The sequence below is a fragment of the Lissotriton vulgaris genome, chromosome 7, assembly GCF_964263255.1.
Source record: "Lissotriton vulgaris chromosome 7, aLisVul1.2, whole genome shotgun sequence".
Classification (NCBI taxonomy): domain Eukaryota; kingdom Metazoa; phylum Chordata; class Amphibia; order Caudata; family Salamandridae; genus Lissotriton; species Lissotriton vulgaris.
Genome location: NC_141695.1, coordinates 118184084 through 118209036, shown reverse-complemented (window position 1 = coordinate 118209036; position 24953 = coordinate 118184084). Strand labels below are relative to the sequence as shown.

General features: G+C 46.8%; 1 protein-coding gene across 1 annotated transcript in view; it reads right to left on the bottom strand.

Annotated features, from left to right (window-relative positions):
* LOC147700962 (urokinase plasminogen activator surface receptor-like) overlaps positions 1-24953 on the bottom strand; it is a 181669-nt gene that overhangs the window by 54287 nt on the left and 102429 nt on the right. The window contains exon 2 of the mRNA XM_086929791.1: positions 5249-5362. Coding sequence (XP_086785917.1) covers positions 5249-5362 — 114 coding nt within the window. The remainder of the gene's footprint in view (positions 1-5248; positions 5363-24953) is intronic.

The window sequence follows — 24953 nt, the reverse complement described above, 5'->3', positions numbered from 1 at the left end:
TCTGCATGCCATGTTTGTGGTAGTATCAGAGAAATCAACATTAGAAACCAGTCAACCACACCATCAAACAGGCTCCTATTCAGCCAAAAAAACAGCTTATACACTGATCTGTGAGACCAGCGCTTCGGACACTGCCAGAGTGCCCTACAGGCCAGTCCGACCCTGTCTATATATAATGAATGCATATGCTTGAACATAGCCGGAAGGAAGCAGCATTATGTAAACCAATAGCTTTATTGGGACAATGCTTGTGAAGGGTAACTTTAAGAATCTTTTGCTTAGTTGACAGTGTGCCAAAGTTGGGAGAATGCCCTCTTGATTGCTGAGTGTACTGCAAAGCGAGAACTCTTCGTAATGTTTTTAAGGTCGCATTAAGGCTGTCTAATGACTGAAATTGCAATGTAGAAATAACAAAAATAAGAAATTGCAATCAGAGGCTCCATTTTCGCATGACTCTCCCTCACATAAGTTATTAGAAGAAGAAAGGTGAATTAAAGCAGTAGATCAGAAAGCTCTTTGTGAATTGAATCACTAAATGAGAGAGCTCTGTGTACATTGAACCAGTAGACCAGATAGCGCTAGGTGAATCGAAGCACTACATGAGAGAGCTCGATGTAAAGGCAGAATCTACACCTATATCCTACAAACTCCGGTTTTCTCATCATACACTGACTGACTGGCAACACCAGGCTACGAAACCTTGACAAAACCTTTATGTCTTTTTCCAGTTTGCCATTTTTTCAAATGGTTTAGTTGAAAATAACAGCATGTAATAGAGCAACTTAATAATTATAAGAAAAAAGTTTTAGAACAGTTTTCATTTAAAAGTATTTAAATAGTACACAGCCGTATATTATGAGAATATTTAAGAAAAAAACCTGCAGTAAAAATGTAAGTGTAGTCTTAAAGAATTTGTTACAAAAAAGAAGAAAGGAAAAAAAAAAGAGTAACAGGATCAAAGTTACTGAAGGATTACATAGAAATAAACAAAAAACTGGCATATAATTTATACAAGAAATAAAGTCTCTGGTGCCTCTGTGTCTTCACATCTACTGATGTGATCTCGTATGATAAATGATTGCATAGAATTAGAGATTTCAATCTCACCGTCACATACTAGAGATGTTTATTCACAGTGGGCCCGATTCACCAAGGTAAACTGAGACGAAGGTCTAACTTTAGGACTTTCGGTATTCAGAATGGGCATTTACGAGTAGTAAAGTTAGGTTTTTGCCCCAGTTAAACTCAAGTTTTAGTATTAAGTTTAACTGAGACCAAAGGTCCTTAGTCTGAATTAACCCTGGGCGAAGAACTACGCTCCGTTCGCGGAGTTTGCGGAGTTTCGGCAACTTCGCGCTCCGCGGAGAATGCGAAGTTGTCGAATACTCCGCAAACTGCTGCGTAGCGTAGTTCTCGCGCGCTCAATAGCATTTTCGCGTGCGCGAGGATGCTTGTCGGTAAGATCGAGTTGCCGAACATGCAGAAACTGCAATCTGGCACAGAATAACTCGCGAACACATTAGTAGTGACCGGAAATAAGGGGACGCGAGCGGGCGGGACAAACCTCATGGGTAACTTCGCGCGCTACACATCCCGAGCATGCAGGCAATCAATCAATCAATCAATCAGGATATTTGTATAGCGCGCTACTCACCCAGAGGGTCTCAAGGCGCTTGGGGGAGGAGGGTCCGCTACTGCTCGAACAGCCATGTCTTGAGTTGCTTCCTGAAGCAGAGGTGGTCTTGGGTCAGGCAGAGGTGGATGGGGAGGGAGTTCCAAGTCTTGGCTGCCAGGTAGGAGAAGGATCTTCCTCCCATGGTGGATCTTCGGATGCGTGGCACGGCGGCGAGGGCGTGGCTAGTCGATCGTAGCTGGCGGGTGGGAGTGTAGAAGGTCAGGCCGTTGTTGAGGTACCTGGGGCCCAGGTCATGGAGGGCCTTGTGTGCGTGGGTGAGGAGTTGAAACGTGATTCTCTTGCTGACGGGGAGCCAGTGAAGGTCTCTCAGGTGTCCGGAGATGTGGCTGTGTCGGGGGATGTCCAAGATGAGTCGTGCGGAGGCGTTCTGGATGTGTTAGAGTCTTTTCCATGGAGTTTGGCTGTGGTTCCGGTATAGAGGGTGTTTCCGTAGTCCAGTTGGCTGGTGACGAGTGCCTGTGTGACCGTCTTCCTGGTTTCGGTGGCGAGCCATCGGAAGATCTTTCGGAGCATGCGTAGGATATTGAAGCATGATGAGAAATGGCGTTGACTTGTCTGTTCATCGAGAGGGAGGAGTCCAGGATGAAGCCCAGGTTGCGTGCGTGGTCCGTTGGTTTGGGTGTGCTGCCCAGGGCAGGGGGCCACCAGGAGTCGTCCCAGGTGGAGGGTGATGATCCAAGGATGAGGACTTCCGTCTTGTCTGAGTTCAGTTTCAGGTGGCTGTTCCTCATCCACTCGACTACGTCTTTCATCCCTTCGTGTAGGTTGGTTCTGGCGGTTCCTGGGTCGTTGGTGAGGGAGAGGATCAGCTGGGTGTCGTCGGCGTAGGAGATGATGTTGAGGTTGTGTTGGTGTACGATGGCTGCGAGGGAGCTCATGTAGACGTTGAAGAGGGTGGGGCTAAGTGATGATCCTTGTGGTACGCCGCATATGACTTCGGTGGCCTTGGATCTGTACGGGGGGAGGCGGACTCTCTGGGTTCTTCCGGTGAGGAACGAGATGATCCACTCCAGTGCCTTCTCTTGGATTCCGATGTTGCTGACGCGCTGCACTAGGGTGCGGTGGCAGACCGTATCGAATGCTGCGGAGAGGTCCAGGAGGATGAGGGCCGCTGTTTCCCTGTTGTCGAGCAGGGCTTGGATGTCATCAGTGGCTGCGATGAGGGCGGTCTCGGTGCTGTGGTTGGCGCGGAAGCTGGACTGCGAGTGGTCGAGGCTGGTTGGGCGAGCGCAATTGGTGATCCACTGTGTGAGGTTGTTGGCTGCTTGGTTGGGGTCCGTTGAGCTGGCGGGAGGGTTCTGGCTCAGTGAAGTGGTGAGCTGGTCGGTGGTGATCTTGTTCCAGTTCCTGCGGGGAACCTGTTGCGGGTGGTTGTGAGTCGTGGTCTTTCTGAAGCTGAAGTGGACGCAGCTGTGGCCTGTCCATTGGAGTCCGGTGGAGTGGCTGAAGGAGATGTACTTGCTGGAGGTGAAGACTGGGTCAACCGTGTGTCCGGCGTAGTGGGTGGGGGTGTTCACCAGTTGCATGAGTCCGAGGTTGGCGAGGTTGTCCAGCAGGGTGGTGGTGTTGTCGTTGTTGTTCTCCAGGTGGAAGTTGAGGTCCCCTAGGAGGATGTAGTCAGTGGAGACGAGGGCGTGCGGGCTGATGAAGTCTGCGATGTCTTCGCTGAATTGTGTGCGAGGTCCTGGGGGTCTGTAGATGAGGGTGCCTCTGAGTGTGGTCTTGGGGTCGGTGTGTATCTGAAAGTGAAGATGGTAAGCGGCTGTGAGGGTGTCGTCTGAGTTGGTCGTGATGCGGATGGTGTTCTTGTGGACGATGGCGATGCCTCCTCCTGTCTCGTTGACGCTGTCTCTCCGGGTGATCTTGTATCCGTCCGGGATGGCGACGGCGATGTCGGGCGCTGAGGAGGCGTTCATCCATGTTTCCGTGAGGAAGGCGACGTCTGGAGATGTGGTGTTGAGCAGGTTCCAGAGTTCAACGGCGCTCCCGAAGACAAAAAATGGCTCGCGAACGGGTCAAGCAAGCTACTACGCATGCTCGCGGAGCTATGCGTAGTTCGCGGAGTGCAAGTGCATCTTCGCGTAGCTCCGCGGAGTGCGGCTACGCGAACTACGCCCAGGCTTAGTCTTAATGTCTCAGTTAAAATTAAGACTAAAATGTAAGTTTAAGTAAACTGAGACGAAGGTCTAACTTTAGGACTTTCAGTATTCAGAAAGGGCATTTACGAGTAATAAAGTTAGATTTTTGCCCCAGTTAAACTCAAGTTTTGGTATTAAGTTTAACTGAGACCAAAGGTCCTTAGTCTTAAGGTCTCAGTTAAAATTGAGACTAAAATGTAAGTTTAAGTAAACTGAGACGAAGGTCTAACTTTAGGACTTTCGGTATTCAGAAAGGGCATTTAAGAGTAGTAAAGTTAGATATTTGCCCCAGTTAAACTCAAGTTTTTGTATTAAGTTTAACAGAGACCAAAGGTCCTTAGTCTTAATGTCTCAGTTAAAATTAAGACCAAAACGTAAGTTTAAGCGAGACAAAAGTCTACATTTACTACTTGTAAATGATCTTTCTGGATACCGAAAGTCGTAAAGTTAGAATTTAATCTCAGTTTACCTTTGTGGATCGGGCCCACTGTTTTTACCTTGTTAACTTTAACTGTTAAACTTATACATCAATTACTCTAACAATTAAAATCTTTTCTTATGTTGTTGGGTCGCCTCACCAAGAAAATGAATGAATCTATTGAGATTAACAACAATCCTAGACAGGTGGTTCAGTAGTTGGTGAGCAGTGGGCAACCATGTTTGTTGGTCTGTAGTCAGAAATGCCGGGATAAGGTAAATGGTAAACACCAGCCCAACAAACCAATTTTCCAGTGGAACACCAATGATTGCCTGGATCTATGTAATTCACTCCCATATATTCCAATGAAATAAAATTTCAAAGAGAGGTTTTCACTGGGACCCAGTGTAATGAAAAGTTCAGATTTTGTTACAGTAATGCATTTGATTGGCATTTTAAGGGAACACATTTGGTTCAAGTCTCTTTTCATTGAAAACTGTTTTTATTTCTAGTGACACCCTCCATTTCTTTTGTTGCATTTGTGTGCATATTTTCTGAAATTGTTGCTGAAATAGCTTGTATTGGTATTTCTAAAATACTTTTCACAATGTCACAAAAAACTAGCCATGACACCAACACCAAACCTAACAATAACTTTTCCAAAGGTAAACCTTGCCCAGACCTGGTTTCTAACTTTTACCCTAACCTGAAACCCAAGCCTTAACTCGCCCATTCCTCAATTCTAGACTTGTGCTTAGCCCTTTTCTGAACTGGACCATCCTAGCTCTATTAATTACTCAAACTCTAAATCTGTAACAATAATCATGCCCCTGTCCTCTTTGTTGCTACAATATTTTCAATTACAAATATTGATATGATTATATTTCTCCGAACCGGTTTTTTAAATATATTCTTTCATCGAACCGTGTTTTCTGTACAATGTGTCAGGATAAATAGGCAGACCACTGGGCGCACCCGCGCTGCACAAGTCCTTACCTTTAGACAGGTATGCCAGTGATATGCACGTGGTCTCGTAGGCCGCACACGTTTGTTTCCTCATTCGACAGAAGCTCGATGACCCCTGGCACTTGAGGCATTTCAGGCTGTAGGCTGCAATGTAAAGAGGATGAGAGAACCATGGGTAAGTGAGAGCTGTAGATGTAAAAACAGATGGTGAAAATGTCCCCACAAACCACCTACAAGGATGGAACTAGTCATGTGAAAGACGCTCAGCGCAAGGATTCTCTAAACCAGAGGAGACATGCCAGTTTGTATGGATCAAGGCCTGATCTGTTGACTGGGTAGGAGTGTTCTGCTTAATTCAGAGACTCTGTCCATCACCACCCCCTTTTCTGAATCAGTTTGTATGTAAAGCACTCTCCCTCCCAAGGCTTGAGTAGCCATCCGGCCACTCTGGCATTTCCCCAGTATGCCCCACGCTGCTTTTAGAGCAAGATGGATGTCCATGGCCCTATTGTCATGGCCTCCTGCGGTGTGAGGCTGGTTGGAATATTTTGACCAGGGCTGGTTTTAGTTTCGTATGTAGAGGGGTGATGGGTCCCAATCCCTTACTAGCCGTTGGATATTGAACAAAAATGTGTTGTTAGGTTACTTGTCCTGGACAGGGGGATACCCCTACCCCCTAAACTTTAACGAGTTCCAAGGTGGGTGTCAGGGCAAGTACAGGTAATCATAGTATTTCAGGAATAATTCCAATAAGCTGGATTCACTGTGAAAATAATATTTATAGGTGTTGTCACTCATTGAAGAAAAACTGAGCGGGTGTGCAAGAAAGTAACAGGCACCCAACGCGTGTTTCGCTCGTTACATGGCCATCCGGCCTGAGGATTCCTCAGGGCGTGGTATTGTTTCTAGGAGATAATATCGTTGGTATTGTGGGTCCTTATACAATATTCAAAATCGGGGCGTAATGCCTGCCATTCGGAAATAATCAGAGATGCATCAATCCAAGCCCCATCTCTTCCCTGGCATCAAGGTCTCTTTTTGGGTCATTAATTGCAATCTGGCACCAATTTATAGCCTCCTGTGATGGTACCATGGGCCCGTTGCCCGTCAGTGGTCTTGAGGTAGGGTAAAGACCAGGTATCGCTTAATAACCACAGGTGCTAGCTAAAGCACATGGGGACTCCTGGCTCGTGTTTTTCTGTGAAAATCAGTCTCCCTGTGCCTATAAAAGTGTCACGCAGTCTGGTTTCGTTGTGAAGTGCTCTAATGCCTTTGGGCGAGGCTCACGCGACAACAAACCCTGTAAAAATAATTCCTGTGACCCCATGCCCCCCTGGGTCGTGCACAGATGCTCTGTTCGCCCATTCCAAGGTGACATTTTTTGACAGTTTGTTTACCCACAATATGTTGGAAATTGACCTGTTAAAAATGCAAACTGCAGCTCAGTTCTAAAAGAGTACATGGTGGAACAGGGACAGTCTGGGTCAGCTGGGGGGGGGGGCAGATATCTTTACAGCATGGCAATACACCTTTGCGTCTCTACCAATGCACTGTTTACACCAGCCACTGCTAATGCCTCTTGGCACTATGTCAGCAGGTAGTGGTCATCTCCCACGTCACAGGGTTCAATAGGGCTTGACGAGGATTTGCGACTGCTAGCGTGTATGCCTGGTGCATGTGAAGATATATGCCAGGTTGTATGTCAGGGTGCATGCCAGGGTATTTGCCAGGGTGCATGCCAGGGTGTATTCCAAGGTGTATGCCAGGGTGTATGGAAGGTGTATGCCAGGGTGTATGCCAGGGTGTATGCCTGGTTGTATGCCAAGTTGCATGCCAGGGTGTATGCCAGGGTGTATTCCAAGGTATATGCCAGGGTGTATGCCAGGATGTACGACAGGGTGTATTTCAGGGTGTATGACAGGTTGTATGCCAGGGTGTATGGCGGGGTGTATTTCAGGGTGTAAGCGAGGGTCTATGGCAGGTTGTATTTCAGGGTGTATGCCAGATTGTATGCCAGGGTGTATGCCAGGTTGTATGCCAGGGTGCATGCCAGGGTGTATGCCAGGGTGTATGGTAGGGTGTATTCCAGGGTGTATTCCAGGGTGTATGCCAGGGTGTATGGTAGGTTGTATGTCAGGTTATATGCCATGGTGTATTCCAGGGTTTATGTCAGGGTGTATACCAAGGTGTATGTTAGGTTGTATTCCAGGGTGTGTTCCAGAGTTTATGCGAGGGTGTATGGCAGGTTGTATGCCAGGGTGTATTCCAGAGTTTATGCCAGGTTGTAAGGCAGGTTGTATGCCCGGGTGTATCCCAGGTTGTATGCCAGTGTATGTACTAGGGTGTATGTCAACATGTATGCCAGGGAGTATACCAGGGTGTATGCCAAGGTGTTGCCAGGGTGTATGGCAGCTTTGATGCAAGGGTGTATGCCAGGGTGTATACCAGGGTGTATGCCAAGGTGTTGCCAGGGTGTATGGCAGCTTGGATGCAAGGGTGTATGCCAGGGTGTATGCCAAGGTGTATGCCAGGGTGTATGCTGGAGCATTGCTATGCTAGATGTCTGTAGCTGTCGCCGCACTGACTGCCGCCCTGCGAGAGCGCATAGACCACTTGACTGCGCTGGGTATCGTTTCTACTCGCACTGCCTGCCTAAGAATTTGCATAACGCCGAGCGCTTGTTATTGTCTGCGCTCGCACTGCATTGATCTGTATGTAGTGGCATATGTTTTTATCAGCGTAGCGTGCATTCATTTGTTCATTAACTCTGTGCCTGTGTCTTGGACTGAAGCTCCGGCTGTGCCCCAATTTCGATTCCTTTCTGGGCGGCCATTTGGTTTTGCTTGTAGTTCCACCCGTGTCTCCTCCTCCCAGACCCCGCCTCCCACCTGACCCTCCCACGCTCCGCCCCCTCCACTCTCCATTTATGTCAGATGTACCAACGCGCAGCGTCCACGCGCTACGGACACGCCGAAGGTGCGCCAAAGGTAAGCCCGTCTATGCCCGTCCGCGCCTGGACCGCGCCCAGCGCCAGACCCCCTGCCCCTCGCGCTGCCCAGCCCCCCCGCGTTACCTACGATGCCGCCACCCTCCTAGCCCTTAACCCCGGTCGCGCCCCCAACTGCGTCCAAGCCGCTCCTGGACGCACCCATGGACCGTTCTCCTGCTTCTCCTGCAAATTTAGCGGCACCGACAACATCTCTGCTACGACCACACCACAGATTCCTGACCCCAACCACCTAGAATGCATCCTTCTCAACACCCGCTCGGTCCACAGGCACGCCATTGACCTTTGGAACCTACTAGACACCATCTCTCCTGACGTCGCCTTCCTAACGGAAACATGGATGAATGCTTCCTCCGCCCCTGACATCGCCATCGCTATCCCTGATGACTATAAGATCACACGCAAGGACCGCACCGACCATACAGGAGGTGGAATCGCTATCGTCCATAAGAAATCCATCCGCATCTCAACCAGCTCCGACGCCAACCTCGCTAACTCCGAACACCTTCACTTCCAGATCCACATCGACCCCAAGACCACATTCAGAGGCACCCTCCTCTACAGACCACCAGGACCACGCGCAAAATTCAGTGAAGACATCACGGACTTCATCACCCCACACGCGCTCCCCTCCAAAGACTACATCCTTCTGGGAGACCTCAACTTCCACCTTGAAAAGATCAACGACCGCAACACCGCCACCCTCTTAGACAACCTCGCCAACCTCGGACTTAAACAACTGGTCACTTCCCCCACCCACATCGCAGGTCACACTCTCGACCCCATCTTCACCTCCAGCAACCATGTCTCCTTCAGCCACACTACGGATCTCCTCTGGACTGACCACAGCTGCGTTCACTTCACCTACAACAAGCCGAAACCCATCATCCACCTCCAACCAACTCTACAAAGAAACTGGAACAAAATCACCACAGAGCAGATCTCCACATCACTCCTTCAAACCTCCCCAGCCCTCTCTTCTAACGCCAACGAAGCCGCCTCCAACCTCACCCTTTGGTTATCCAACACCGCCGACACCTTAGCACCACTGAAAAAACGTCAACACAAACTTGGCATCAAGAAGGCCTCATGGTTCAACGACGACCTCAAGAAATCCAAGAAACTGTGCCGCTCCCTTGAAAAGGCCTGGAAAAAAGACCCATCCACCAGCAACAAGGACGCCTTCAAAAGCGCCATCCGTACTCACCACCAACTGATCCGAAAAGCCAAGAAAACAGCATTCAAAGATCGACTTGACAACAACGCCCACAACAGCAAGGAACTTTTCAACATCGTCAAGGAATTTTCCAACCCCTCGGCCAACTCCAACAACATCACCCCCTCTCAAACCCTCTGCGATTCCCTAGCCTCTTTTTTCCACAACAAGATTGCTGACATCCACAACAGCTTTGACAACCAACCCGGAAGCCAACCCACCCTACCATCAGCTGACCACCTTCCCCCCGTTAACACCCTTAACGCCTGGAACCCAATCTCCACTGAGGACACCATCCGCCTGATGAATTCCATCCACTCTGGATCCCCCACAGACCCATGCCCCCACCACATCTTCAACAAAGCAGACTCCGTCATAGCTCCGCACCTCCGAGACGTCATCAACTGCTCCTTCAACTCCGCTACCTTCCCAGAAGATTGGAAACACGCTGAACTCACCGCCCTTCTGAAAAAACCAACAGCAGACCCCACCGAACTCAAAAACTACCGCCCCATCTCGCTTCTTCCATTCCCGGCCAAAGTCATCGAGAAAGCTGTCAACAACCAGCTCGCCGCCTTCCTCGAAGCCAACAAATCACTCGACCCCTCATAATCTGGCTTCCGAGCCAAACACAGCACTGAGACCGCCCTCATCGCAGCAACAGACGACATTCGAACTCTACTGGACAATGGAGACACAGTCGCCCTCATCCTCCTCGACCTCTCTGCAGCCTTCGACACAGTCTGCCACAGCACCCTTTTACAACGCCTCAGAAACATCGGAATCCAAGGAAAGGCACTGGAATGGATCACCTCGTTCCTCACCGGAAGAACCCAGAGAGTCCGCCTCCCACCATTCAAGTCCGAGGCCTCTGAAATCATCTGCGGCGTACCACAAGGATCCTCACTCAGTCCCACCCTCTTCAACGTATACATGAGCCCCCTCGCGGCCATCGCCCGCCAACACAACCTCAACATCATCTCTTACGCGGATGACACTCAACTGATCCTATCTCTCACCAAGGACCCCAGCACCGCTAAAACTAACCTACATGAAGGAATGAAAGAAGTCGCCGAATGGATGAAACAAAGCGTCTGAAACTGAACTCAGACAAAACAGAAGTCCTCATCTTAGGTAAATCCCCCTCTGCATGGGACGACTCCTGGTGGCCGGAAGCCCTCGGAAATGCACCCATCCCGACAGACCACGCACGGAACCTTGGCGTCATCCTGGATTCTTCACTCTCAATGAACAGACAAGTCAGCGCCGTATCCTCTTCCTGCTTTAACATTCTTCGCATGCTCAGAAAAACATTTCGCTGGATCCCCTCCGAAACAAGGAAAACAGTCACCCACGCTCTAGTCACGAGCCGACTGGACTACGGAAACACCCTCTACGCAGGTACCACCGCTAAACTCCAGAAGAAACTACAACGAATCCAAAACGCCTCAGCCAGGCTCATATTAGACATCCCACGCAACGAACACATCTCTGGTCACCTTAAAGACCTCCACTGGCTACCCGTCAATAAGAGGATCACTTTCCGACTGCTTACCCACGCACACAAATCACTCTACGACATCGGACCAGATTGCCTCAACTCTCGACTATCCTTCTACACCCCCTCCCGCCAACTTCGCTCTTCCAGCCAAGCCTTCGCCACTGTACCTCGCATCAACAAGACCACCATGGGAGGCAGATCCTTCTCATACCTGGCTGCCAAAACATGGAACTCACTCCCCACTTACCTTCACCTCACCCAGAATCACCTAGCGTTCAGAAAGCAGCTTAAAACGTGGATATTTGACAAATAATCCACCTCCCCTTCCTAAGCGCCTTGAAACCCTCTGGGTATGTAGTGCGCTATATAAATGTTATGACTTGACTTGACTTGACAGCTACACCTCTGCGATTTCTATGTGCAAGTGAAATAGTCTGTGACAGGCACACAGGACATTCAAGTAGCCAAGGCCTAGGTGTGTGGCAGCAGTTGTACTAGCACAGGGTGTGACCTATGTTTCATTATGTTTGGTCAAAATACAAGAAGAGGGGAAAGGAGGCAAATAAAGGTCACAAATACACCCCCCAATCAGGCTATGTAGGTAGAAGGAGAATGCTGTTCCTGAGTGGAAGGAGGAGATATAGTTCTGGTTAGCCTGAGGCACCAGATATAGGGATCTGATCCATCAGGAGCACAAGCCGTCACACACCCCCAGGGGTGTCATGCTTCATCATAGGGCAGATCCACGTTGGGCCGGCACAGCAGTGCCCAACGGGCCCCACGAGGGGGCTATTTGTTGGAGTTCTTTTATTTTTTGCTGATGAGAAGGGTGACGTGCAGTTTTCAGTGTGATTATGTGAGAAGATTGGTGAAAGGTGAGGTTAAAGTCTTTAAATACACAGGTGCCCTTGTTATAGGAGGTGATATATTTGAAGAAGGTCGACATGTTTCTTACCTATTTAATGTCAAGACTGATCATGGCAATTCATTAAAACCATAATCCTAATCTACTCGTGATTTGGGTTGCAAAAGAGTACAACAATATTTTAATCGTACCCAAAGGTATTGCCACATGTATACATTATACCTTCAAGGTTAAAAAACGACCATTCTAGGGGGAGTACTCTGCGCCAGCATGAGTGGCATGGAACACACTCATAGCCGTTAGAACAATGGTGATCAGGAGTGCACTTCGCATAAGACCTACCCCGTCAACTCCCACCCTGGAGGTGGTCCGCTAAGCGCAGTCGACTGTGTCATCATGCACTTTACCACTGTGGCTACCCGACATGCAGTAGACATGGTTTCCAGACAGCTATACTTCAAGAACATAAGGCCATATGTAGGTAATTTTCGGTTTGCGATTCTCAAATTTCTTTTTTTAGGGAATCGCAAATCGAGAAACGCAAAACAAAATGTAGGTAGGATTAGCAAATTTGTTTGCGAATCCCACTTATTCCCTATTTGCGAATCGCAAATTGAGATTCGCAAATAAGGAATACCTTCTCATTCATTCCTATGAGCTAGAAGGCCCATAGGAATGAATGGGAAGACATTCTCAATTTGCAATTCTCAATTTGAGAATCGCAAATTGAGAATGCAATTTCAGGGTTGTAAGGGTGTCAATAGGACACTCTTTTGCACCCCTGAAATTAACATGTGTGCACATGTGGCCACATGCATGCCCTAAAGGCATGTATGTGACCCACATGGCACTTTGAAAAATGCCAAAAAGTGCATTTTTCAAAGAAATCGCAAAATACCACCAACCTGAAGTTGGTGGTATAATAGTGATAATTGGTGACATTCACAACTGGCCTGCTGGCTCTTCCCTACACCCCCTCCCTGTTGGAGATGGGCTGGATATGTCAGGATTCTTCGCTGGCTGACTGAAGGTCACCTTGACATGTCTCTCTTTGAGCACCAGGTATGACTGCCATTTTAGAGCCAGTGGGCTGGCATGTTACTGACTGGCTCCATTGAGAGCCGGACAGGAACCTAAGCAGCCCTGGCACCTTTGGCCAGACCAGACCTCATACGATGCACAGCGAGTGAGTGACCCCGACCACTAACGGGGTGTGGGAGGGGGTTCTTCCACATAGAAATTTGGGGAGACGCAAGGCCATGACAGGGAGAAGGATTGGCAGGTGCACTGTAAAGTGTGAATGTCGTTTAGGCCGGCCGAACAGACATGTGCACTTATGTTTCTCCAACCCAGCTGTGTTGCACAGTCAGGTTAGAGTAACAGCACAGACTCCCAGGTACTGTTTTAGCAGCAAACCAGACCACTCAGACCAATCCTGGCTCTGCTCTCATGCTATTGAGAGGAGTGCAAGGATTGGGTGGGGAGCCTGTGCAGGGTTCCAAGGGACTGCTGGGAAACCATCCGGTGCAGGAGAGAGGAGGAGCACGGAGGCAATCAGCAGTGTCAGCGTCAGGACAGGTATTTTTTTTCTTCTTTCCCTAATCCCTCCTCCCCATAAAACCCCTCTCTTCCTACCCCGCACCACCACAATTTGTATTTCAGTGATTTACAATTCAAATCTGCCTCATTACCGAATTGCTAGGTGATTAACACAGGAAAGACTATGAAGATAATTCAGTCCTTCATGCTGGCCACTTGCTTCCCCTACTGCCACTGATTCTAGAAGGTGAGGTTGCCTTGTGACTATTTGCAGGGAGCTTCTCGCTGCAAGAAGGGCAGGCCTGGGTTTAGTGCTGACGGCTGAAAGTGCGACAATCTCTGCTGGGGCCCTTCAATGATTCCCTCTCTATCACCCTCCAACAGTGTCTCTCATCTCTCCACGGCTCCTCTCTCACACACATTTCACTTGTTTCTCACCAGTATAGAATATGGGACCATTTTACATCACACACATAAATAGACAATGAATTTGTGTGTAAATCAGTGTAAAGAAAATGTTACATAGGACAAAGGGGCCAACAAGGTGTGGGATTCACATGCCATCCATACTGATAGGCATTTTTTAAGAACACCTTGTCTGGAGAAGCAAAAACGTAGGATTCAAAATGTAGCAGTGGTTCGGGTTGGCTTTACTAATAAGACACATTTCTACCCAAACAAACCCTTTTCTTAGCAAAATAGGGATAATGAAAGACTGAGAAAAAACATACCTTACTAACCTGTGTGATACAGTTTGCATTCAGCTCTTTGATGCCAGCTTATAGCTCACTGTGCTATATTACGATTGAAACTTATGAACGGCAAGTAACAAAAGGATCTCTGTGACAAAAGCAGTAACCCACTGAGTGCTCCAGTTCGGGGAATTGCATAATGTACATTCTTTGCAGCAGGCATATTTACCCACTATACCACTTTATGGTGAGTCAAAACTGCAACTAGACAAAACTCTTATTCAGCAGAGCCAACATATACAGGGAATTCAGCAGCAGGTGTTTTTTAAACCCACAAGCAATTTCAAAACACAGTACCCCCCACTCCCCCAGCTCAGCTCTCAGTGCAGTGGGGTGGCAAAGGTGTAATTGCCCTAAAGCCGGAGAGGATTACGTTGGTCTCATTAATTTGTTACTAGAAAGTAGATATTCCCACACTGCTACAAAATCGGCCCTCAGTAACAAAATCGGCCCCACCCTTCCTGCCTCTCAGGGAAACGCTTGCTGACGAGTATAGCTAGTTGCCAAGTACACACCATGGCCCACATTCCCAACATATATTTGTAATTTGCCCAAAGGTACATTTGCATATAGTTTATTAGTTAATGTGTTCTTCTGCTTGTGTAAAATAAGTCATGTGTGTAATTTAAGTTGCTGCATGTAAAGGTGGTGCAAAACATTGTGCATGGAGCTTTGCCCGGTGTGGATAGCACAGATGCCATCTACCGGTGCGATCAGACGCATGGCGGCTGCAGGAAAAGGTGCAATGCAAACAGGGGAGGAATCTGTCCTATGTTTGCATCATGAACAACGCGTAAACGTGCCATAACCACTGGGACTGATTTAGGGCCAGATATATGGATCCTAGGTTTCGCAATGACCAAATATTGAATTTTAGCGATTCGCCATGTAGTAATTGTAAACAGTGATGTACAAATATGGGTAAACACATTTACACATAGATTCATCATCGGCATGTTTTGCGAGTCGGTAATAGCGATTATTAAGGAATCACTATTACAGACTCGCAAAACGGGATTCATGTAGAAATCGCAATATTTATTGCGATTTCTACAGCTTCCTTATTTGCGATTAGCTAATTGCTAATCGCAAATAAGGAATAACTCCCCATTCATTCCTATGGGCCTAAAGGCCCATAGGAATGAATGGGAAGACATATCAATGTGCGAATCGCTATTAGCGATTCGCATGTTGATTTTGCGATTTCAAGAGTGCAGGGTTATCCAAAGGACACCCTGTTGCACCCCTGAAATGATATTGGATGCTGGTGTTACGCACACACATGTCCCAAGGACATGTGTGTGTGTAACATACAACTTAGAAAAATGCACTTAAGTACATTTTTCTAAGTTTCCGCTATTTACCACGAGGTTTGACTTTGCAGTAAATAGCGGCCCAAAATAGCGAATTCGCTATTTTTAAATGTTTCATGAATTGCATTTAAGGAATCTCAAATAGAGATTCCTTAAATGCAATTCCTCGCAAATTTTCGAATTCTATAATAGCGATTTTTGCATTTGGGATGATGAATCCCAAATGCAAAAATTGCGCTCGCAAAGGGCCAGATTCTCAGAATCTGGCCCTTTGCGAGCCGAATTTCCGTTGATGAATCTGGCTGATAGTGATTCCCAGTGGATCGCAAACAGACCTACCTCATTCATATTTATGAGGCTGGTCTCAGTTTCCGACCCATTGGTGATCGTAAAAATTACCCGGATGATGGCCGGCTGGGGTCAACAGACCACCATGTATGTGATTGCTTTTAAATAAAGCAATCTTTTTTTTAGGTCTCGCCAAGGCAGCACTTGTGCTGTCTCTTCGAGACATGCTCGACTCAGGATGTAGGCTTTAAGCTATGCCTTTATTCCGCCATGTATCTTTTTAACTCCTTTTAGTGTCTTTTTGAATTGTTTATAATTCATTAGTTTCTTTGTTTAGTAGTCCATCCTTGTCCCTCTTTAGTACCTCTTTAGTACCTACTTCTCTTCTCTTCTGTTGTAACCTTCCACAAGGACAGCCCCTCTTACTTGTGTTGTTATTCAATTGGTTTTGTTTACAGTTGGTGTGCGCTATTTTCTTAATGCGATTGCAAGCACAACTACATAACTGGCACGTAGATGGTAGCTCTGTGTGTTTTTTAAGCAGTGTGGCGAGCCACAGACTTAATCTATCTATACTACTATTATAAAGGAAGAACTTTGAACCTTTGAGGCGGGTAAACTCGGGAACCACAGCGCCAATCCACACACCCGAAACATCGTTGTAATTGTCAGGGTGTGCAGATGGACATAGGCTATATAAATTTAAAAAATAGAAGTTATTTAAAAAATTTACGAGAATAAAAAAAGTAGTCCTGTGGAAGTAGCGCCGGCCGCGACGTGCGTGCTGACATCAGACGCTGGTAACTAGATATTGACTGACCTCGAGCGCCGACAATGCCAGTCACTGGGCTGCAAACAGTAAGCTTGGTGTTACAGTGTGCTGCTTCATGTTTACTGTCAGGGTCGGCGGGCGACTTACTGGAAATCAAACAGACTCCTATCCGGTTCTGCCTCAAAAAGGACGGACGCAATTTTTTTATACAACTCGTGCCGAAGTTATAGGAGCGCTTTACAACAGCACACGTTACATTACATATGGACATGGGCGGGTGGCGGTGGACACACTGGGATCTCGCCCGCCCAGTGTCTGAACCCTCGACCCCAGGCCTATCTGTACTTTACTCGAGTGAGGCACCTGGCAGGCAGGCCTCATGATTTGTCGGCGAAGCAGTGCAGCAATAAAGGAGCAGAGCTCTTAGTGGCATCTGACTTTCCGGAGCGGATCCGATACCAGCTTGCAGACGCAGCACGAGCAGCCGGGCTCAGCTGCCACAAGAAGTCATTGGTCATCAGAATGAAGTACGTACTAGAGAGAGAGTGCCGGTATGTTTTAAAGTTAACACTTCTGTGCCATATGTGTGTTTAGACAGGCTGCTTGCATGACATGCACTGGTGCAAGTACTCTTAGGTAGCGGGCTGACATGCCACTGAACCATAGCCAGGGCTGACGGCCGCGCAACTATTTATGAATATTACTGCTCACTCTCTCAAAAAGTGTATTTTTTAGATAATACAGCTTACAGTCGGGCTCTGAAGTAGGCTATGTATACCTCAGTCAGCCTCTCCTCCTGAGGCTTGCCCTGCCCCCCTCCGATGCCTTACTGTGTCGTATGTTATCAGACCGCATTGTGCCAGAGAGTGAGTGACAGACAGGTCATCCAAGGAAGCTGGGGGTCAAGCAGGCTACCACAACATGCACAGAGGCCTTAGACACGGGTTCCTCCCCGCAGCGCAGAGGGTAGGGGGCTCTCCCACTGGGATCTGGGAAACACTCATTCTGTGTGAAAAGGATAAACGGAGGTTAGACTGAATATCAGATGAATTCAGCACGGGTAGCACAGGAGCAAACGCGGGGAGGGCATAGTGGAAGTGACAGTTAATGAGATTTTTCTGTAAAACACATGCTAATTTTCTGAGCAGATACGAGACTCATACATGGAGTATATTTTCAGAAATGCAGTGTAATATTGTGTTTATTACCATCATAGAGTGTGAAGAGGGGCTTCTCTCGAGTCATGCCACTCCTCAGCCATCAATGGCAATAGACCGCATACAGCACACACCTGCACATTTACACATCTGCGCCTTTTATGTTTAAACTGCTGGACTCCAGACTGATAGAGTGCTTTACTGCAAAGGGTGATAGGACTCTACCGGGAGCAATATCGGAAGGGGGAAGAGAAATTACAATAGTGAGGAAAATTAGGCCTATGCACCTTTGTGTCAGTATAACCCTAGGAAATTAAAAAAATATATGAATATGTGGTCAGTAGAGAGCAGCAGTACAAGTGCAAGCGACGTGCAATATGTACATATGTAATAACGATCAGCTGTTGGAATGAGGAATTTAGATGTATTGTTTTCTATGGGATACGTGCTCTTTTACGAGCTGTGCTAGATTCAAGTGTTAACCATTTCAGGGAGCAATTTTCTCGTAGGGATGATCAGCCGGACTGCAGATTGGACAGTCTGCTGGGATTTCTTTGATTTGAAGTCAAGATTGAGGGAGTTATCCGTGGTGACATCTAGGTATTTAAAATATTTCACAATCTTAGGGAAGATGTCTAGGACATGTAACTTAGCGATCCAGTCAGAAGGAAGGACCTTATAGCTATCTGTACTTACTATTATAAAGGAAGAACTTTCAACCTTTGAGGCGGGTAAACTCGGGAACCACAGCGCCAATCCACACACCCGATACATCGTTGTAATTGTCAGGGTGTGCAGATGGACATAGCCTATATAAATGAAAAAAATGTAAGTTATTTAAAACATTTACGAGAAAAAAAAAAGTAGTCCCATGGAAGTAGCGCCAGCCGCGACGTGCTTGCTGACATCAGGAGCGCGGGGAGGAGCGGCGTCCAGGAGCGCGAGGAGGAGATGTGGACATGAGCGCGGGGAGGAGCGGCGGACAGGCGGGGAGGAGCGGTGAGGAGCGGCGGGCAGGCGGGGAGGAGCGGTGGACAGGCGGGGAGGAGCGGTGAGGAGCGGCGGACAGGCGGGGAGGAGCGGCAAACCGGTGAACTCAGGAGCGCGGGGAGGTGCGGCAGATGAGGTAAGGCTCCGGGGGACCCACGGACAATGTCGGGGTGGCGGGGGCCCTGAAGCCAAGGTCGGGACGGGCTGCTACTCCGGGGGACCCACATACAATGTCGGGGCGGGTGGGAGCCGGGGCGGGCAAGGGCCCTGAAGCCTGATTGCTCCCGGACAAGGTCGGGACGGGCTGCTCGTACTAATATATTAAAGAGAGAGCCCAAACCTTTGAGGCGGGTAATCTCAGGAACCACAGCACCAATCACAACACCCAATACAGCGTTGGAAAGGCCAGTTGCAGCAAAAGGACATAGGCTATGCAGACGCCCACCATATACATTTAAAAGGTAAAAGAACCGTGCCAGCAAAGTAGTCCCTTGTGGGCGTGTCTGCATTGTGCTGTGGGTGTGTGCTGGGGGCGTGACAAACGCTGGGGGCGTGTGGTACATTTCGCCCTTCATGCCATGTCTCATATCGTGTTCTGTGGGCGTGTGCTGGGGGCGTGGGCGTGTGCGGAGCGCGGGATACGGGAAAAAAAAGCGAGCGTTGTGCCCAATATTTCATTGTTTTTTCTTCCCAGGTTCTGTACATTCCAGCTCCAGGTGTGCTTGCCCCGCGCTCCCAGTGACGTGCACCTGCTTTACTGTATGGAGGTCAGGCATGGTGCTATTCCCAAGGGCAGGAAGGAGCGCAAACAGGGGCCATTGTGAAGGAAATGTAATCTCGCCTTAACTTCTGGTGACGCCTGAAGAGCACACTGGAGATTTTCCACTTCTGTTGCGCACAGGCCTCGTGCCACGCACATCCGGACACAAGGCCTGCCTCCACGGAAATAGCAAGGAAGGGATTATCCCTCCCCTGGGAATATGTGATGATATTCCGCAAACCAACATCCCGAATACCATCACTCCGCAATCTTTATAACGCGGGACTATTACTCCGCAAAGACATAATTTCTAAAACTTTTACAACGCATATGACTTTATCACGCATGTTTCAGGGGGATTCGTCAAGCGGGGGCCGAAAGGGGGTCCCAAAACGTGTTTTCCCCATGTTAATTTCCATAGGGACCTTTAGACACGGCTACAGCCCGAACGGCTGAATGGAATTACACCAAACTTGGCAAAATGGTAGGGCCTGGTATGCACATGTGCCTTTGCTATGTTTGGTGAAAATCCCTCCAGTAGTTCTTGAGAAAATTTAATTTGAGCAAATTATATATCTATATGCGCTCACCGTACGCGTACGGTACGCGTACTGTACGCGTACGTGCGCGTACCCTTACGTGCGCGAGCGAGTTTCTGATTGGCTGGCAGTCGACTGTCAACATTCCAAACTGTCCAAACCAGGAAGTGTTGGCCACCATCTTGTTTTTCAGGAGAACTGAGGCACAAGAGAGCCCAAAACAAGAGTGGAAAACACGAAAAGGGGGCAGGGTAGAGACCTCCCAACCCTCTAGCCCTTCTCAGGACCCCCAAGGGCAACAAAAAAAAAAAAAGAAAAAATCGAGGGGTACGCACACCGTACGCGTACGGTACACGTACCGTGAGCGTACCCCGTGATTTAAAAAAAAAATTATTGCACTTGGTGGTCCTTCTGGGACCCCCTGAGAAGGGCTAGGGAGTCAGGGGGTCTCTACCCTGCCCCCTTTTTGCGTTTTTCACTCTTCTTTTGTGCTCTCTTGTGCCTCACTTCTCCTGAGAAACAAGATGGCTGCTCAGGTGGTCCCAGAAGGATAATAACATATATAAACGTTATCCGCTAATAGAATTAGCATTTACAAAACCTTTGAAATTTATTGAAAAAAAATATAGGTTTCACGCCTGATATAGTTAGAAATTAGCATTTAAAAAACCTTGCAAATTCACTGAAAAAACCATCACTGATGACATCTCAAATGACATCACTGATGACATCACTGATGACATCATCCAGTGACTGTGTGTTTCTGTAAAGTTTAAATATGTTTTACATATTGAAGAATGCGTGGATGTATAAGTGTCTGGATGAAGGATTTAGTAGGTGCGTGACTGACTGTATGAGTGAGTGATTAAATGCGTCTTACTAAATGCATGGGTTAGTGACTAAACTGTCTGAATGTGTGCATCAGTATGTCTGTTGTTGTGTAAGCTGCGGCATGTATTGATCAGTAGCTATATGAGTGGCTATATGGGTTATTAATTGGTTGCCCAAATATTTGTATGGGAGATTGAGTGTGTGTGTGGGTGGCTGGGAGGTGTGTGACTCTGTGCATAGATGTGTGAGCAGTTGATTCACTAGGTGTATGAGTTCAAGAGTGCATGTGGAAACAGCTATATGGGCGGTTGACTGTGTGTATGGGTGTGTTGGTGAGTGAATGGATATCTCAGTGCTACATGTCCAAGTAAGTACATATGTAAAACACAGTGCATGTGAGAGTTGGCATATATAAATGACTTTACATGAGAGCCAGTGAATGTGCAAGTGGCTGTATGGATCATTGTGTACTTGTATCAGTGATTGTATAAGAGAGTAAGTATGTGTTAGTATATGTTTGAATAAGTAAGGTGTTGTGTGTATAACTGTATAGTTGAGGAAATGGAAGTGTGATTGATTCTTTGCATGACTGACTAGGTGTGTGAGTAACTCCATGGATGAGTGGCAGTGTGTGAGGGTCTGTATAGGTGTATGAGTGCATATGATAGTGTTGTATTGATGAGTGACTGTATGTATGAGTGATTCTATGGGTGAATGAGTGAATGTGTGTGTAGACCTAGGAATCAGTGAGTGCGTATGTAGTAGCTGGTATTGGTGTATCAATGGTTTCAAGAATGGTAGTCTGTATTTAACACTGGGTGTATCAAAAGTTATATTAGAGTGTGAGGAGGTGCATCGTATTATCACATGAATGATATCATCAGTGATGTGATCAGTGATGTCAAATGAGATGTCATTAGTGATGTCATCAGTGATGTCATTTGAGATGTCATCAGTGATGTCATCAGTGATGTCACTGACCATGTCATGAATGATGTAATATGTGACATCATCAGCAGTGGATTGCGGGTGCGCGAAATATAGTTAGTACAGCTAACTATATAGGAGCAATTTCAATGGTTTTTTAAATGCTAATTCCTAACTATATAAGGCCTGAAACCTATGGTTTTTAAGTGAATTTGCAAGGTTTTTTAAATGCTAATTCCTAACTATATAAGGCCTGAAACCTATGGTTTTTTAAATGAATTTGCAAGGTTTTTTAAATGCTACTTCCTAACTATATAAGGCCTGAAACCTATGGTTTTTCAAGTGGATTTGCAAGGTTTTTTAAATGCTAATTCCTAACTATATCAGGCGTGAAACCTATATTTTTTTTTCAATAAATTTCAAAGGTTTTGTAAATGCTAATTCTATTAGCGGATAACGTTTATATATGTTATTATCCTTCTGGGACCACCTGAGCAGCCATCTTGTTTCTCAGGAGAAGTGAGGCACAAGAGAGCACAAAACAAGAGTGGAAAACGTGAAAAGGGGGCAGGGTAGAGACCACCTGACCCCCTAGCCCTTTTCAGGGGGTCCCAGAAGGACCACCAAGTGCAAAATTTTAAATCGTGGGGTACGTGCACGGTACGTGTACCGTACGCATACGGTGTGCGTACCCCTCGATTTTTTCAAATTTTTTTTTTGCCCTTGGGGGTCCTTCTGGGACCCCCTGAGAAGGGCTAGAGGGTTGGGGGGTCTCTACCCTGCCCCCTTTTCGTGTTTTCCACTCTTGTTTTGGGCTCTCTTGTGCCTCAGTTAGGATTAATTTGCAGTTATTTGGTTCTACAGTTTGCCCGACTCTTAGTCTTTAATATTGGCGGCCGTGCGCCTTTCTTTTATCTTGTGTGGCTCCCCCCAATTTTTTTTCACAAAAGTAAAAGATCTTTTCAGCAGTGAGGCATGCAGCACTTCACCTTCATCAATGGCAGCTGCAACTCCATGAAGCAAGTAAAGGGTGCAGTACCACGGGTTGTTACTAGGTGCCCATTTGGAGTTATAAAGGGACCTCTATTAGCCACATAAGGTACTGCACCCTTAATACAATTATAAAGAGAAAGATTGCAGCTGAATATATGTTTCATTTGTTTGTATTGGAAGTGAGATTTTGTTACCGTGCGTTTTAACCTCTCCCGTGCTCATGACGAGCTCAGCTCGTCATGAGGCACGGCGCTCCAGTGCTCATGACGAGCTCAGCTCGTCATGGCCGTGTAACGCTCAGGTGCGAGGAGAATTCCCCTGCTGTGCTGAGCATTCCACAGGAGTCGGTGCACCTGTGACGAGCTCAGCTCGTCATGAGCACAGGAGCGAGACCCCTCGCCCCCCCCAGCACAGCGGGGGAATAACCCCTGCAGCGAAGGGGTTAAAAATGCACCGTTGTTGTTCATTTCGCTTTGTTTAGGAAATAAAGCTAAATTAACAACAATGGCGGAAGCTAACAAAATTCTATTTTCCAATATAGACAAATAGAAATGTATGCGAAGCTGCAATATTTCTCTTTATAATTGCATAAAGGGGACAGTACCTTATGTGGTAATAGAGGTCCCTTTATGGCTGCATTGGGACACCTAGTAACAGCCTGTGGCAATGCACCCTTTCCTTGCTTTTATGGAACTTCTTTGATTACTTGTGCTACTGCTGGGATATTTTTTAACAAAAAAATAAATCTAACAAACTTTTTCATTTGCAAAGTCAATAGCTCAAACTGTCACTAATGCAACACCTATTGCATTGTAAATGCTTGTTTCGATATGCAGGATGTTTTACTTAAAGGAAAACGGGATGGGTTTCAAAATGTAAAATGGAAAGTTTTCTTTTCATTTTTTAAGAGTAGGCAGTCGTCTGTGGGACTACTGTTTGCTCAAAAAAAAAAATCCTCTATATTCACAAAGGGGAAAGGGTCCACAAGAGGCTTTTGCGAATGGGTTGCCACAAACTTAGAGTCGGTGGTCAGTCAGTCATAAAACTTTTTATTCGGTTATCTCATAACAGAGACCATAAAAAGTACAGAAGTAAAATATTACAATACATGTTAAAATCTCAATGTTTTGATACAATTAAAAACTGTTAATCATTTAAAAACCATTACTAAAAATAATTCATTCAGATGCTGTACATGGGGACGAAAAATCTAGTAAACAGAAGCTCAGGCTTTACAGCGAGTTATAGACATGATTTTAAAAAGCAAGCTAAGCACTTAGCAGCGTATTGAGAGTCCAATGACTGCAAGGCCAGGTAAGCGGGCCGGCATGTTCTCAGGCCCATTTTACGAAGGAGGGGAATAATCCCACGCTTGCGGGGAAGCTCGTAATATCTACAGAACAAGGTTACATGTATTGTAGACTGGGATGATATACCATCACATGGGCATTTCATTAAGTCATGCGACCAGTCCTGCTCGTTGGGAAAAGTAACTAAGCGAAAAAAAGAGTTAAATCGGAACCTAGTAAAAACATATTTTTCATGATTAGTTAGGCGGAATGCTAGGTATGGTTGGATACCAAAAACAGTCTGGACCAATAGGATCTGTACATTTGAGGGTTTAATTACTTCTTGTGAAAGACGCAGATCTCAGATGGATTAGACAACGTTTTTTCAAGTCTTTCCTGGTGATATCTGTCATTTTCATGGGTTCTGAGAAGCAAGTTGTACAGTTCAAATCCTTAAGGAAATTGCAGACATAGAGGAGCCAAGGGATTTTGCTCCAATTTGCCAAGGTTAGGCAATCAGTTATCAATGAACGGGTTAGATGGCATTGCATTTTGGTCCAAATACGGTGCCACAACAGAATCGGCTGGCATCTGATGTTATCTATCAGGTAATCGATACCCAGCTCGATGTGGCAACCGTATGTTGGGGCACTTTGGGGAAGTGCCAATAGGTATTTTAAGAACCCGTTTTGAACCGTTTGTAAATTGTCTACAGGAGCATAACCCCAAACCCCTGCGCCATAGGTTGCTACGCTGTGACATTTAGCGTGGTAGATTTAAAGCAACTCTGCTGGGACAGGTTTACCCAGTTTCCTCGAAAAGGAAACAAGAGCTGTGGTTGCTCTCTGAAAAAGTAGCTTTTTACTTATCATGGCTTGTTTCCATGATAGTCTGTCATCCATTAAGATTCCTAAATAAGGATATTCCCTGGTGCGTTCCAATCTAACATGTTCAATAAAAACTGATTTAGGGTTCTTCGCCCTGGGGCCAATGTGC